This window comes from Bufo gargarizans, chromosome 1, assembly GCF_014858855.1.
Source record: "Bufo gargarizans isolate SCDJY-AF-19 chromosome 1, ASM1485885v1, whole genome shotgun sequence".
Classification (NCBI taxonomy): Eukaryota; Metazoa; Chordata; class Amphibia; order Anura; family Bufonidae; genus Bufo; species Bufo gargarizans.
Window position 1 is genome coordinate 364,286,378 of NC_058080.1, and position 16,407 is coordinate 364,302,784.

Sequence of the window (16,407 nt, forward strand, 5' to 3'; positions counted from 1 at the left end):
ACTGGTGTTGGGGGAATTTAATCCTTTCTCTGTTCCTGCCCCCTACAGAGGGCAGGGGTCAATCTCCATGTATGCTGTCGTGATGATGCTATGGAAAAATGGGGAATTTTTTTTAGACCTTCTGAGAGGGATGCAAAAATGGACTACTATAGAAACATGATGTGTAGTCGGATGGTCGCTGCCTATGAGCACTATCGCCTGTCTTCAGGAAGGTTTGACCCTCTGCGCTCACGCTCCGCTGTCATGACTGGTGGGGGGGAGGCAGGACCAGCACCAGCTCCACAAGCAGCAACTTGAGTCTGGAGTCTCTGATGAGCAGTTTTCTTCAACCGCCTTCTGATGAAACCACCCAGAAGCAGTTGTTGGACATGCAGTAGAACCTAAACCAGCAGGTGGTGGTATACTTGGACTGCATACTGTCACCCATAATCCAAAATCCCCTGGACTAGTGGGCATGAAACTTGAAGTGTGGCCACAACTGGCCAAGTTTGCCATGGGCATGCTTTCCAGCCCAGCCAGTAGTGTGGCATCAGCGCAGGAGTTCAGTGCCGCGGGGGGCACAGTTACCCATAAGAGAACTCGCCTTTCCTCCCAAAATGTCCCAAAATATAACCTTCATAAAGATCAGGAGTGGATCATCAAGGATTTCCAGACACTGGTGCCTGATGCAACAGAATGCATAATTCTGCCACTAATGATCATACTGTAGTGTGCTGCAACACTTGAATATCGTGCAAAATGGGCCATTACTGCTGCCTCTACTGCCATTCCTATAAAGAGGCTTCATGGCCTACTGATCTACTAATATGTACATGTTAAATTATTACAAGGAGATGCATACTATTTGCCCTTGCTATCACACTGCTGTTGTTGGGTTCTGAAACTACTGTGATCTGCCACTGCTGCTGCCTCCCCTCCCCACTCTGTCATGGGGCCACTATTCTTACTGTTACTGCCACTGCTGCTGACCTCCCGCCCACTGTTTTACCGTTGATCCGTCAGAAGAAAAAATATAAAATAAAAGGATCCTGCATTTTGAGCATCCGTAAGGCCTCTTTTGCACGGTCAGTATTTGGTTAGTATTTAATCTGTATTTGTAAAGCAAAAGCAGGAGTGAGTCCAAAACAAAGAAAAGAAGCAAATATTTACATCACGTTTTATCTTTGTTTTGGACCCATTCTTGGTTTTGGCTTAGAAATACTGGTGAAAAATACTGACCATGTTATAAAGGGCTTACGGATGCTCAAAATACAGGATCTGTTATTTTTTCATTTTTAGGTTCTTCTGAATGGAAAAATAAATGGTGATGTGAACACAGCCTTACCGCCACTGCTGCTGCCACCGTCCCCAATTTGTCATGGGGCAACTGCTGTCACTGCTACTGCCACCCTCCCCACTCTGTCATGGGGCCACTAATATCACTGCTACTGCTGCCACCCTCCCCACTCATGGGGCCACTACTTGAATCTTGGTACACTGCACAGTTAAGTCCACAGTAATAAATTAGACCTGATGATAACATTGACCTGTAATACTGACAGACAGTAATTCGACAGCTAATAGAAAAGATTAAAAAGCATGCGTTTGGACTGCCACAACATGGATTAGAAGAACCTCTCTTTTCCCTTCCCCCACGACAGCACCACAGAGAGAGCGGATCCTCTGGCACCCTGGAGTGGGACACCTGCAGTTTTCTTTCAGGTACAGCTGGTCTGGAAGTCCCAGAGATGTTCTGGAGGGCTATGTGGTAAATACCTGCTGGGGTCTATCGCCATATGTTGGGCTGGCAGGACCCTAGTAGCCGGTGGGGGTCCGGGGCTTCTGTTTGGTTCTTGCAGCAGGTGCGTGTGCCCCTCCAGGGGAGTAAGGCCACGCGACGTTGGGAGAGTAAGGAAACAGCCCGGGGGGGAGGCGGGGCGTCACTTCCAGTAAGATGTGCGTTCCACGTGACCCACTTCCAGTTTAGCTGGAATTCGTGTTCAATTGCGCATAGCTTCCAGGGGAGGGGGGGGGGCAGTGATAAGGCGCAAATACCCGGGACCCTCACCGATCAGCTGTTTGAGAAGGCAGCGACGCTGCTTACCGCAGGCCCAGTGACGTCACGACTAGTATCAATGGCCTGGGCGGGGCTAAGCTCTGTTCACTAAAATGGAGCTTAGCCATGCCCAGGCCAGTGATACTAGTCGTGACGTCACTGGGCCTGCGGTAAACAGCGAGAAGGCTGATCAGATGCTGATGATCTATCCAGAGGATAGATCAGTTTAAAAAAACTGCAGAACCCCTTTAAAACTCCTTACATTCAAAATACTTCTATTGGTGGCTTTAACCGCTGCACGAAGAATCAGTGAGATCCAGGCTCTCTTTCTCTCTCTACCCCCCCCCCCCCCCACAAACCAACTGATAAATGCAACTGGATGGTTGAGAGGTAGATCTCAGGCTTACAAGTAAAAGAAAACCCCCTTTCTGCCTCTGCCACATCCCCTGCATGTTCCACAGTGAAAAAAGCTGTTCTCATCACACACAGTCCCCATAGGACTAACCATGACTCCGAGAGAGGGTGGCTAAGCAATGCAGAAATAAATGTAGTAGCATAAGTAGAGGAAGGGAGAACAGAATGAAAATGCAATAAAACAAAGATAAGGCTGTGAAACATGATCACAGCCTAAATTATAGGCCAACGGTATTCCAGGTATACAGTTAATACTGGCACTGGCCTCCTGATATGAAAGGGACGTCCAGGATTGAAAAAAACATGGCTGTTTTCTTCTAATATCACCACCCCTATCCATGAGCTGTATGTGGTATTACAGCTCAGCTCCACTGAAGTCAATGGGGCCGAGCTGCAATACCGCACACAACCTGTGGACAAGGGTGGTGCTGTTTTTAGAAGAAAGCAGCCATGTTTTTCTAATGCTGGACAGCTCCTTTAATACAGACTGTAAATTAAAGGTCCTTGAGTTAGTCCTCCTTTGAAAGCAAAGTTTAGATTTACAGAGTCCACTTATCTGTATAACCATTTTCCATTAAACACGGTTGACAATTAAAATGGAAGAATAAAAGAAACTTGACTTACTTGTGTCGACGAATCTGCTGTATTGAAAACCTCTTGGTTGGGTCATATTCCAGCATTCCTAGAAGAAAAGAAACAGTTTAAATCTGAAGACCTGAAGCCATAAGTACATTCCATATTTATCACAGGATTTAAAGGGGTATTCCAGTAAGGTAACTTAATTTTTTTTAAACTGCATTAGGGCTGCAAGCCGTGACCCAACAAGAACCCATACCTATAGATATAACCAGAGTTTCACTTTACCTTGCAATCCATTTGTCTAGCTCCTGTGTGAGCCTGCAACACACAGAGTGTCATGGGGCCTGATCTCCCCTCACAAAACTACAGTCCCCACAATCCTTAGCTTTCTAGCTGTGAGTGTTGGTGTTTATTGATTGGCTGCCTGATAAGTCACGCCCCCTCTACACACTAATCAGCAGGACACTAACACGCCCTTTGTTTCACAAGACATTTAGCTAGAGAATCGATAGCAACACACTGAGCATGCTCGACCTTACAAAGGTTTAGAACTACAGGTGCATGTCATGGTAACATAGTGGGTAGCAGAGGAAGAAAACTACTTTTATAACTACTGAACGGTAACTATGTGAAATTTACATTATATTAGGTAATTATGGATTATGAATTAGTCTAAAACAGTGATGCCCAACCTGCTGCCGTAAAACTGGACCATTGGATACATAAGCAATACATTGACTTCAATCATTCATGAGTGCTGACTCCGTTTTCTTCTTTCTAGTATATCTAGTATCCTGCCAGTTTATGGGATCCCAAAAGGCATGGCACGCAAGAAGGCACCATGGTCCTTTCATTCTAGCACCAAGACGTCAATCACAGCTTCTGATTATTCTCATTATGAAACTGAAGTCTCCAAGCCTTTTAAATGCCTTCCACATTTCCTTACCATTTTTTGCTGTGCGTCTGACTACAGCATGTGCTTTTTGACAGAGTTCTAGTTTTGCGTTTGCAAGCAGGGCAGTGGAATTGTGGCCCGAGGAATTAGCTAGTATTGGCAGTTGCGTATCATTTTGGTGCAGTTTTTGCAGTGAATTGTGTATGTATATTTTTTCATCTGCACAATGTATCATTTTGTGTAAGATGTTCCTGTCGTGCATGCGGTCCGCCCCGGCATCCTCCATTGTATGCATTTTTTGCTGGGGATTGCCGTTGTCTGCGGACCGCATGCGGAGGAATTGCTCCCCGGTTATAGACACGCTACAGTCTCTGGGTTTGGAGCATTTTCACCCGTTTAGGCCACTTTTTTCAGTGAGTTGTTGTCCTTCTGTGTATGGAATGTGCCCCTTTATTTTGTGGGCAACATTCTTTTGCACCTGGTAGCTTCTGTGTCACATGGTCTGTTGTGGGTGCGGCTTCTGTGTCACATGGTCTGTTGTGGGTGCGGCTCACAGCGCATTGGTGATACCACTATGGAGGCATGTGAGAGTCTGGCTGCGAGTTGGTTCAGACCCTGGTCACACACCACAGGCAGTTGAGTGGTAGGACCCCATGCGTGCTGAGACATCGTGACGTGGTGCATGAGGGGCTCCGATATGTTCCTGACCGGAAGATATTGGCGAAGTTCTCGGCTTTTAACATCAGCCTGAGGAATTAGCTAGTATTGTCAGTTGTGTATCATTTTGGTGCATTTTTTGCAGTGATTCAAGCAGGGCAGTACCCACATGCATTTGAGTACAATGTTCCTGACCCATATACTGCAGCTGAGGGGGTTTGAAATGGTGAGTATACCTTATTATTTTAACACCGTCCCTGCCTTTGATTCTTTATTTTTTGCTTGGAGAACCCCTTTAAGAGTCATACTTAAAAGGGTATTCCCATCTCAACATTTGTGGGATATCGCTAAGATATGCCACAAATGTCAGATAGGAGCGGGCCCCACTGCTATGTCCAGGATGGGCCCTCGAAATGAAACGAAGAGCAGTTGCACATCCATTTCACCAGTAAGGGAGTTACGAAAATAGTTGAGTGCTAGCTCGGCTATTTAACTCCGTCCCATAGCGGTGAATGGAGAAGTGGTCGCGCTTTGGAAGCCTGTTCTGCAGATAAAAGTGGTTCCCAGAGGAGGGACCTACACCTATCTGACATTTGTGGCATATCCTAGAGATTGGAATACCCCTTTAAAACAACACTCCTAGCAAAAACTGACGCACTGCATTATGCTTGGTGCAGGGCCTGAAGCAGCAGTATACAACTTTAAAGAAAACCAAAGAGAGAAGTCATGCACTGTCCTACAGGACCTACACTAAGACTAACACAGTCTTTCTTTAGTATGGAAAACAGGAGAATGAAGTTTAATGAAGGGTAGCATGGTGGGTAACTTATTAGCACTGGGTCCTGGGTTTAAATCTGATGAAGGGCAACATCTGCATTAATTAACACCAACCAAAAAAGTACCTCCAGATCACTCAGTAAGGATACTTTCACATATGCAATTTCCTATCCGGTTTCGAGATCCTTCAGAGGATCTCAAAACCGGAGGAAGGGGACAAAACTGGACAAATGGATGCATTCAGTTCTTTTTGTTGTATGCAAACTGCAGTTTTGTGTCTGGTTTGCAAAACTGAACAAGCCGGATCCAGCACTAAAAACAATGCAAGTCAATGGTGCCAGCGCCCACTAATTACAAGTGTTCGTGCCGGATCCAGTTTGTTTACTTGCGATTTAATACAACCGCATCCGAATGGAACGGATGCAGCCAGTTGTATTAAATGAAACTGAATCGTTTTCCTCCTGTTTTGAGATCCTCTGCCGGATCTTAAAACCAGAAAGGAAATCGCATATGTGAAAGTGGCCTAACATGAAATATATATCCAATAAAAATCCGGAGTTTGATCATAATTTAGATTAAAAAAGTGAGCTGTCAAGGAACTAGAGATAAGGGCTACTGATCAAGCCGTCAGAGCAGATTTCTGGCAGATTCACTGAGAAGGAGATGCTAAATTCTGCAAATACACAGAGACCGAAAGTTGTAGAAGACAGTTTAAAGTTTAAAGGGGTTGTCTCACTTCAGCAAGTGGCCTTTATCATGCAGAGGAAGTTAATACAAGACACTTACTAATGTATTGTGATTATCCACATTGCTTCCTTTGCTGACTGGATTCATTTTTCCATCACATTATAAACTTCTGGTTTCCATGGTTGTAATCCATCAGTGGTGGCCGTGCTTTCACACTATAGGAAAAGGTGCTAGCCTCTCTTGTGGCCGAGACAGTGGGAGCGCACATAGTGTGTAAGCGCGGCCACCGCTGCTCGATTACAGGGTGGTCTTAACCCCTGGAAACGAGCAGTGTATAATGTGATGGAAAAATGAATCCACCCAGCAAAGGAAGCAATATGGATAATCACATATTAACGACCCCATTAATAAAGACCACTTGAAAAAGAGATCATTTTTAGTACAACATAAGTAGAATGTATTAATAATAATATTATTATTATTAATAAAAGTCTCCAAATAGCTTTTAATTCAGAAACAGACAGGAACTGGCAATATAAGGCTTCAACATGGGCAGCTATACACACCACCCATAGATGCATTTGTGGATGATTTCATCATAACAACCAATCCACGCATGACTCTCCCATGCCTTGCCAACATCTGAACACTTTAGTAAACTGTCACATTTCTTGTCATCAAGCCTTGATAGATAAATTGGCCCACATACCAGCCTTCCTTCTTTGCATTGGCTCGATCTTATTTATTTTATGCACTTACATAGCGCTGACATATTCTGCAGCGCTTTACAGACATTAGTGTCACACTGTACCCAATGGGGTTCACAATGTAAGGTCCCTATAAGTCTGTCTTTGGAGTGTGGGAGGAAACCGGAATACCCGGAGGAAGCCCACGCAAACACGGGGAGAACATACAAACTGCATGCAGATGTTGTCCTTGGTCAGATTCGAACCTGGGACCCCAGCGCTAACCACTGAGGCACCCATCAAACTCCACTGGATAAACCTGGTGGCCTCTGCAGCGTTATGGTATGATCATAATTATGCCACACTATTGATACAAAATCGATCTCGCCAACTTTTCCTTTGTGTCATTAAAAACACACGTTTAATAGGCATGGGGTGGCTGTAAACTTAGACTATCCTTTAACACCTTAGCTCTTCCCAAAAAAGTTGCGACTTCAAGACATTTGCCCACACAAGCATGCCACACAGCTTTCCCCCATTACTGAATAGTTTGACACCTCTTCCCCTAAACAATACGTTCCAAAGGAGGAGGAAAGAAATTGCTTGCCGAGACTCGCATACACCCTTACCTCTCAAATAGTGTTTCCTTTATACAGGCCGCTTGAAACGGCAATTATCAGGACCAAACCTTTTGTTTCAGGTAACGTCTGATCTTCAGTGGAGGTGACAGCCTCATTTATATGCAGCTATCACCCCCGCTGTATGGCAGGAGCAATCGCTCGTCACCATACACATTCATTGTTACAGAACACAGAATGATCTACCACCCATAAAGAATCATTTGGGGTGCCAACAATGCTTTCATCAGATGAACAAAATGCTCGTTCCTCGGGTGAACGGTGATCACTCATGAGTGTGTATGTTTACTGCAATGGGGAGAGGGAAATAATCCACTTCTAGCAGTGTCTTATCTCTTGCAAAAATCCAATTTCCTGCAGAACTCCACGGACAGTCATGAGGCCTATACACATCGAGAAAGGTTGTAGCCAGCTCACCTCATCGTCCTGCACGGCGGTGCACGGGGCGGACTCAAGCCAGTCCCTTGTAAGCAGAAGAAGATAGGAAAAAATGCTCCAGCACCGCGGTGGATAATATGAAAATCCCGGTCTTTATTAACACCACAGAAAATTCAGGTGAGTACAGCAATCGAAGACAGACACTGGTGGTCCCCGGTACCCCGGATCTACGCGTTTCGAACTCTTGAGTTCTTAGTCATGATCCTATCTTAGTCATGATCCTATCTTCTTCTGCCTATACACATCAGAGTGACAAGTCTGGCCATGACAATACATATTTCTAATACAAACTTTTTTTCTCGTGAGTCCATACATCTAGGTGGTCTTTTGAAAACGTAAGAAGCATTTTTGAATAGCACTGGTTTCTCTTTTTGTAATCCCTCATGAGCACCACATTCTGTCAGTACCCATACACCTTCAATTGCTGTTGACCGAGACCTCATTTGGCTACTCATATACATGCATGTTCGGTTTGGTTGAGCATGTTGTCATATATTTTCTATATGAAGATTCATGACACTATCTGTTTTCAGTATCAAAAAAGGAGAACACTTATCTACTGCCAGAACCTAAAGCATTGAAATTCATTTTGGCACCTTTGGAAAATGAAAGGTCGAATCTGATTGGTTGCTTTGGGCAACACAGCCAGTTCTACTTTACACCAGTTTGATAAATCTCCCCCATAGTTTATAAGGCTGTAAAAAGACATCTGTCCATCCAGTTCAGCATGTTATCCTAAATGTTGATCCAGAAGAAGGTTAAAAAAAAAACAAAAACAAAAACACACACCTCTGTGGAGTTAGTATGTACACTGTTTGTGTAGCCAAGTTTCATATAGAGGCATCCGTTGCTATTTAACCACGAGATAATGCTTGCCGTTTCTGTCCATCATAACATGTAGAACCATGACATGGAGGGCAATAAACTCCTTTTTAAACATTTCAACAGCTCCAGTCTAGGGGAGGACTGGCCATAGACCCTACAGGAAAATTTCCTGGTGGGCCAACACCCAGAGGGCCACCCAAGCCCTCCTAACGGCTGCTGGCCAGTACATAATGATCTGATGCCCTCAGCTGTAATTAATGTAGGAGCATCAGGTACTTATGCACCTGACCAATATCCAGAGGTCCCCTTCTGAATTCAAATGCATCACTGTCCTCAGGGTAGTGATACAGTTGAATTCTGTGGTGAGGGTGGCAGTATGTTGCACTGCACTGTGGTATTTGGTTCTGCTGGGGCGGTATTTTGTGTTGCACTACGTTACTGCTGGCCCTGTCTACTTCTGTTGGCCCTGCCTACTTGTGTTGACCCACCATTAGGAGAAATAAAATGTCTGTTGTTCTATTAGTGTACACACAAAACCTGTTCTAATCACACAGCAGGACAAGTTACTTCACTCTGAGCTAAAGAGCTGCCTCATCCTTCTCTCTGCTCTGCTGGTCAGGGATCAGTGTGATTAAGGACAGCTGCCATTTTATTTCTTCTAATGATTGCTCCCTAAACAAAACCAGCCATTCTAACTAATGAAGGGTATTTGGAAATGTGTTGAAAAGAATATGATAATATTACTTTATTATAATTTTGTTAATTCACAGAAAACCCCTTTAAGCTCCCAGTCAGTCCTTGCTGCAGTTAGGTTAGTTTCACATCTGCGGCATAGATTCTGGCAGGCTGTTCCATGTACCTTCCTCTGCCCGTTTACCATTTCTGACCCTTCGCTGCCTGACCTGTGCCCCATTACCATATTAAACTTTTGCTGCCTGCCTTGACCTCTGCCTGTTACTGACTACAAGCTTTGCCTGATCCCTCTGTGCTTCGCACTGGTATCTTTCACCCCGTTGGTCAGATGTTAACCACAACAGTACTACTCAATGAAGTGGTCTGGTAGCTCCCCTGCAGCAAAATCCAGATCCCTGTACAGAGGCTAAAGGGTGTTTTTCAAGGTTTTTAACTGATGATCTATCCTGAGCTTAGTGAGCAGAGAGTGGTTATTAACGGTGACTGTCACTAGTGGGGTACCTCAGGGGTCAGTATTGGGCCCTATTCTCTTCAATATATTTATTAATGATCTTATAGAAGGCTTGCACAGTAAAGTATCAATTTTTGCAGGTGACACTAAACATAGATGCCCATGATAAGAACATAGTCCTACCACTTTACAAACCACTAGTCAGACCACACATGGAGTACTGTGTACAGTTCTGGGCTCCTGTAAACAAGGCAGACATAGCAGAGCTGGAGAGGGTCCAGAGGAGGGCAACTAAAGTAATAACTGGAATGGGGCAACTACAGTACCCTGAAAGATTATCAAAATTAGGGTTATTCACTTTAGAAAAAAGACGACTGAGAGGAGATCTAATTACTATGTATAAATATATCAGGGGTCAGTACAGAGATCCATCCCATCATCTATTCATTCCCAGGACGGTGACTGTGACGAGGGGACATCCTCTGCGTCTGGAGGAAAGAAGGTTTGTACACAAACATAGAAAAGGATTCTTTACGGTAAGAGCAGTGAGACTATGGAACTCTGTCTGAGGAGGTGGTGATGGTGAGTACAATAAAGGAATTCAAGAGGGGCCTGGATGTATTTCTGGAGTGTAATAATATTACAGGCTATAGCTACTAGAGAGAGGTCGTTGATCCAGGGAGTTATTCTGATTGCCTGATTAGGGGAATAAAAAATTCCTTCCCGACTCCAAAGTGGGGAAAATTGGCCTCTACCTCACAGTTTTTTTGCCTTCCTCTGGATCAACTTGCAGGATAACAGGCCGAACTGGATGGACAAATGTCTTTTTTCGGCCTTATGTACGTTATGCTGGAGACCAAACTACATATATACTATATACACTCACAATTGTCCTGATACTATGGGGGAGATGGATCAAAACTGGTGTAAAGGAAAACTAACTTAGTTGCCCTTAGCAACCAAAATGCAGTAGCCTAAATGCAGCCCTCTCCTCCTAAACTTCCTAGGTCACATGCACTAACATTAGAGGGGGAAAAGACATGGTTACAGCCAAAGATACAATGCATTTCTATTTTATTTTTCATGCTCTACAATAGAGATGAGCGAATCAATTCCTACAAGTTGATTTGTTCATCAAACAGAGTTCTTGAAAAGTGATGGTCTGTCTTCTATTCTCAAGAGGCTTCCCCCTTCCATTTGATTGACAAGGCCAGAAATCTCAAGCCTGCGCCACTGCTCCGACTAATGGGGCAAGAACAAACGCTTCTACTGGAGCAGCAACAGTGCATGCACCACTACTTGGAAATGTAGCAGCGCATGCATAGTTGCTTCTCCAGCACCAGCAGCAAAGCCTCTGCGCTTGCACCTCCGAACGCGCAAGATTGTCAGGGCTGGGCGAGATGTCTGGCTCGGTCAATCAAGAGGCAGAGGGGAGATCCTCACTGCTCAAGAACTCTGATCGACTAATCGATTCGTACAAACTGATTAGTTCTTCTCTAGTCTGCAATTGTGATATCGGACAAAATAAGGGCAAGAAAAATCAGATGATGTTAGGTTTAGTTAGGTTTTTTTGGCTTTTGTTTAATGTTCCTTTAAGACCTACATGCAAAGTGATACAAACAAGATCAAAGGATTTTTTTAGCTCTTGCTATTTCATGCAGCAAAGGAGTACAGGGCTTTATTTGTATGGAAAGCTCAGATCAAATTATTCAGGAAACCTATTTAGATTCAGCAAGCGTAAGGGCTTCTCTCTCAGTCTCCAGCCTCTGTGATCCTAGGCTCTCCTCCTTCCTATCCAAGACACCCACACAAAGACACGCAGCTCTGCACCACTGAATGAAGGTTTACATTAATAACCTCTGTGGAGTTTGCCATGAATGAAAAGACGTCAGAGCTTCTCCTGGACAGACTGTGGAGGGGGTTTGATCGCATATTAAACATTTGGGTAAAAACTGCTATGATGAAGCAGCTCCCCCCACTGTACAGCAGAGGTAGTGCAGACATCTCCCTTCTGTTTAGCAATCAGATGGTGGTGCATTGCTGCTGCATTGAGAATAGTGGGAACTAGAACCATGAAGCTTCCTTCTTGGCTCCTCAATATCATACTCAGTATCTCTTAGCTCATTTTCACTGTAGAAATAAAGCTACTGTCTACTTATTTGTCTTATGATGGGGCAGAAAAATCTATTCTGCCCTAGATTATTTGCATCTGCTTCCCTCTTTCTGTGGCAGCCAGTTCATTACAGGGATTACCCTGTTACTTTTTGTGTATATTCACCTTCCTCATACCTCTACCTGTCGTTTAATGGCCTCTCAAAGTATTTATTCTCTTCCTACTATTCACTATATACTCTGAATACTCTCCGACTAATTGTGAGAATGGCCAGTTAAGGCCAATTCCACACTTGCGCTTCTAAATCCTATACATGAAAGCGTGAAAGCAGCCTTAGGCCGAATGCAAACAGCCGTGTTCCGCGGCAGAGAGCGGTCCGTGGTGTGCCGGGCTGGATTCCTGTTCAGAGCAGGAGCGCACAGCGTCATTGGTTGCTATGACGTTGTGCGCTTCATGCCGCCGCTGCTGTACAGTAATACACTAGTATGACGCCGTGCGCGCCTACTGTCAGCAGGAATCCAGCCCGGCATACCACGGACCGCTCTCGGCCGGGTGCATTCGGCCTTAATCATATGAGCTATTGCAGGAATCCGGTCGGGAAACCAGACATCTGTGGAAGCCACTGACAAAATATTGAATGGACTCAACCTATTTTTTCATGAAAAGCGGGAAAAAAAAAAAATATAGAACCTGCCAATTAAACAAGGAAAGAGTCCGTTAGAGAGGGTTCACATTAAAGCAATGAAGCAAGGCTTTGTCAAGAGTGTGTCTGAATGTTCTCATTCATCAAGGTCATGGTATATCTGCAGTAATAAGTCAGAGCAACTGCACTTCTTGTATTTTCTCTTGAAGAGTTCTCTAGTCATCCAGCTGGCTCTCTGGGAAAAGTAGTCTTGCAAAATGAATGTCATGTTTGATCACAGAAAGAACCGTGTGGATGTTAAAAGGTGTTATCCCATAAGTAATGTAAAAATGAAACTCGCACATCATATAGTACTTAATAACCTCTTTCTAACAAAGCTATAACCAGCCCTGCACCTCACATGGAACCAGAGATCTCCCCATTCATTGCCGCAATTACTCTATTATACAGTACAGACCAAAAGTTTGGACACACCTTCTCATTCAAAGAGTTTTCTTTATTTTCACGACTATGAAAATTGTAGATTCACACTGAAGGCATCAAAACTATGAATTAACACATGTGGAATTATATACATAACAAAAAAGTGTGAAACTGAAAATATGTCATATTCTAGGTTCTTCAAAGTAGCCACCTTTTGCTTTGATTACTGCTTTGCACACTCTTGGCATTCTCTCGTGGAGCTTCAAGAGGTAGTCACCTGAAATGGTTTTCACTTCACAGGTGTTCCCTGTCAGATTTAATAAGTGGGATTTCTTGCCTTATAAATGGGGTTAGGACCATCAGTTGCGTTGTGGAGAAGTCAGGTGGATACACAGCTGATAGTCCTACTGAATAGACTGTTAGAATTTGTATTATGGCAAGAAAAAGCAGCTAAGTAAAGAAAAGCGAGTGGCCATCATTACTTTAAGAAATTAAGGTCAGTCAGTCCGAAAAATTGGGAAAACTTTGAAAGTGTCCCCAAGTGCAGTCACAAAAACCATCAAGCGCTACAAAGAAACTGTCTCACATGCGGACCGCCCCAGGAAAGGAAGACCAAGAGTCACCTCTGCTGCGGAGGATAAGTTCATCCGAGTCACCAGCCTCAGAAATCGCAGGTTAACAGCAGCTCAGATTAGAGACCAGGTCAATGTTACACAGAGTTCTAGCAGCAGACACATCTCTAGAACAACTGTTAAGAGGAGACTGTGTGAATCAGGCCTTCATGGTAGAATATCTGCTAGGAAACCACTGCTAAGGACAGGCAATAAGCAGAAGAGACTTGTTTGGGCTAAAGAACACAAGGAATGGACATTAGACCAGTGGAAATCTGTGCTTTGGTCTGATGAGTCCAAATTTGAGATCTTTGGTTCCAACCACCGTGTCTTTGCGCGACGCAGAAAAGGTGAACGGATGGACTCTACATGCCTGGTTCCCACCGTGAAGCATGGAGGAGGTGGTGTGATGGTGTGGGGGTGCTTTGCTGGTGACACTGTTGGGGATTTATTCAAAATTGAAGGCATACTGAACCAGCATGGCTACCACAGCATCTTGCAGCGGCATGCTATTCCATCCGGTTTGCGTTTAGTTGGACCATCATTTATTTTTCAACAGGACAATGACCCCAAACACACCTCCAGGCTGTGTAAGGGCTATTTGACCATGAAGGAGAGTGATGGGGTGCTGCGCCAGATGACCTGGCCTCCACAGTCACTGGACCTGAACCCAGATGGTTTGGGGTGAGCTGGACCGCAGAGTGAAGGCAAAAGGGCCAACAAGTGCTAAGCATCTCTGGGAACTCCTTCAAGACTGTTGGAAGACCATTTCAGGTGACTACCTCTTGAAGCTCATCGAGAGAATGCCAAGAGTGTGCAAAGCAGTAATCAAAGCAAAAAGGTGGCTACTTTGAAGAACCTAGAATATGACATATTTTCAGTTGTTTCACACTTTTTTGTTATGTATATAATTCCACATGTGTTAATTCATAGTTTTGATGCCTTCAGTGTGAATCTACAATTTTCATAGTCATGAAAATAAAGAAAACTCTTTGAATGAGAAAGTGTGTCCAAACTTTTGGTCTGTACTGTATTTATTTCAAGCTGGCAGCTCAGGGAGCGTGTGTCTTTTCTGCTGCAGCTGGCGGCAGTTGAAGGATGGAACTGGGCATGAGCGTCCACCTCAGTGAGCCGGACAGAGAATTTTGAAAGAGTACAAACAGCAGGTGGGGTGATAGAGATAGATTTAATTACATGCAATTAAAAAATTATTCGGATCCAGATGCTGGTTTGATAAATGGAAAATATTTTTCATGGGACAACCCCTTTAAATGACTGTGCAGAGGAAATGCAGATAACTGGACTGAACCAAGGGCCTGAACTACAACCACGTAGCTTTACACTATCCCATTGCTTAGACCACAAATCTTTTATAATTTGTTCTTTTATTTCCCCCTACACTCAGTTTAGCTAACATTCCTCCATGGTCACTACTTCATACTTCTATATGGCTGTGTGACGTATCCCTGTAATATATCGTATAGGACAGGAAGGATGTAAAGTTTAAAGGTGCACCAAGCAGCCAATAATTAGCTCGCCTATACACTTCTAGGGCAGGCAATACAGGGGGCCCTAAAGGGGTGTTATAATACAAGGAGCATTACAGAGGGGTTATAAATGCAGGAGGGCATTAGAGCTACAGGCTGTAGGTCTGTAGGCAGGCATCCATCCAGCGCTTGCCTCCTCACCCTGCCTACAGACCCCACTTAAGAAGGTCGCACAGACCGAAACGTTCGGGAATTATCTGATATGGCATAATACTTACTATATGTAAATGAATTGCACTGGATGTACATGAATGATATTCTGTATACTAAGAATTAAAATTTTATTTTGCAAAAAAACTTTCGGAGTGCCGTGGATTTAACTTATACTGTCTAAACCACTCTCACAGGCACCCACACTGGATCCAAGGTGTGCAGAGTACATATTTATCTAATTATGGAGACAATAAAACATAAATTGTTTTTGTTTCGAAAAATTATATCAGTGTAAACTTACATAAATAAAAAAAGACATCAGGTATCGCCGCGTCCGTAAGAACCTGCTGTATAAAAATATCACATGATCTAACACCTCAAGTAAACACTATAAAGTAAATAAAATAAAAACGGTGTAAAAAAAAAAGCAAATTTTTTTGCCACCTTACATCACAAAAAGTGTAATAGCAAGCAATCAAAAATTCATATGCACCCCAAAATAGTGCCAATCAAACCGTCATATCATCCAGCAAAAATGATACCTTACCTAAGACAATCGCCCAAAGACAAAAAAAATAATAATATGGCTCTCAGACTATGGAGACACTAAAACATGTTTTCTTTTGCTTCAAAAATGATATCATTGACTAAAACTTACATAAATAAATAAAAAAGCTAGACATTAGGTGTCGCCACGTCCGTAAGAACCCGCTCTATAAAAATATACACATGACCTAATCCCTCAGGTGAACACTGTAAAAAAAAATAAAAACTGTATCAAAAAAGCAATTTTTTGTTACCTTACATCACAAAAAGTGTAATAGCAAGTGATCAAAAAGTCATATTTAACCTAAAATAGTACCAATCAAACCGTCATCTCATACCGGAAAAATACACAAGACTGTCTACACAAGACAGTTGCACAAAAAATAAATAAATAAATAAATATGGCTTTCAGAATGTGGAGACAAAAAAAAAAATATATCTTTATTATGTAAAACTGAAACAAACAACCCAAAAAAATGTTTTATTTGGTATTGTTGCGTCAGTAGCAACCTGCTCTATAAAAATACCACATGATCTAACCTGTCAGATGAACGTTGTAAATAACAAAAAATAAAAACGGTGCCAAAACAGCTATT

General features: G+C 43.3%; 1 protein-coding gene across 1 annotated transcript in view; it reads right to left on the reverse strand.

Annotated features, from left to right (window-relative positions):
• Nucleotides 1-16,407, reverse strand: part of STK11 (serine/threonine kinase 11) — an 82,188-nt gene that overhangs the window by 39,937 nt on the left and 25,844 nt on the right. The window contains exon 7 of the mRNA XM_044269356.1: nucleotides 3,074-3,131. Coding sequence (XP_044125291.1) covers nucleotides 3,074-3,131 — 58 coding nt within the window. The remainder of the gene's footprint in view (nucleotides 1-3,073; nucleotides 3,132-16,407) is intronic.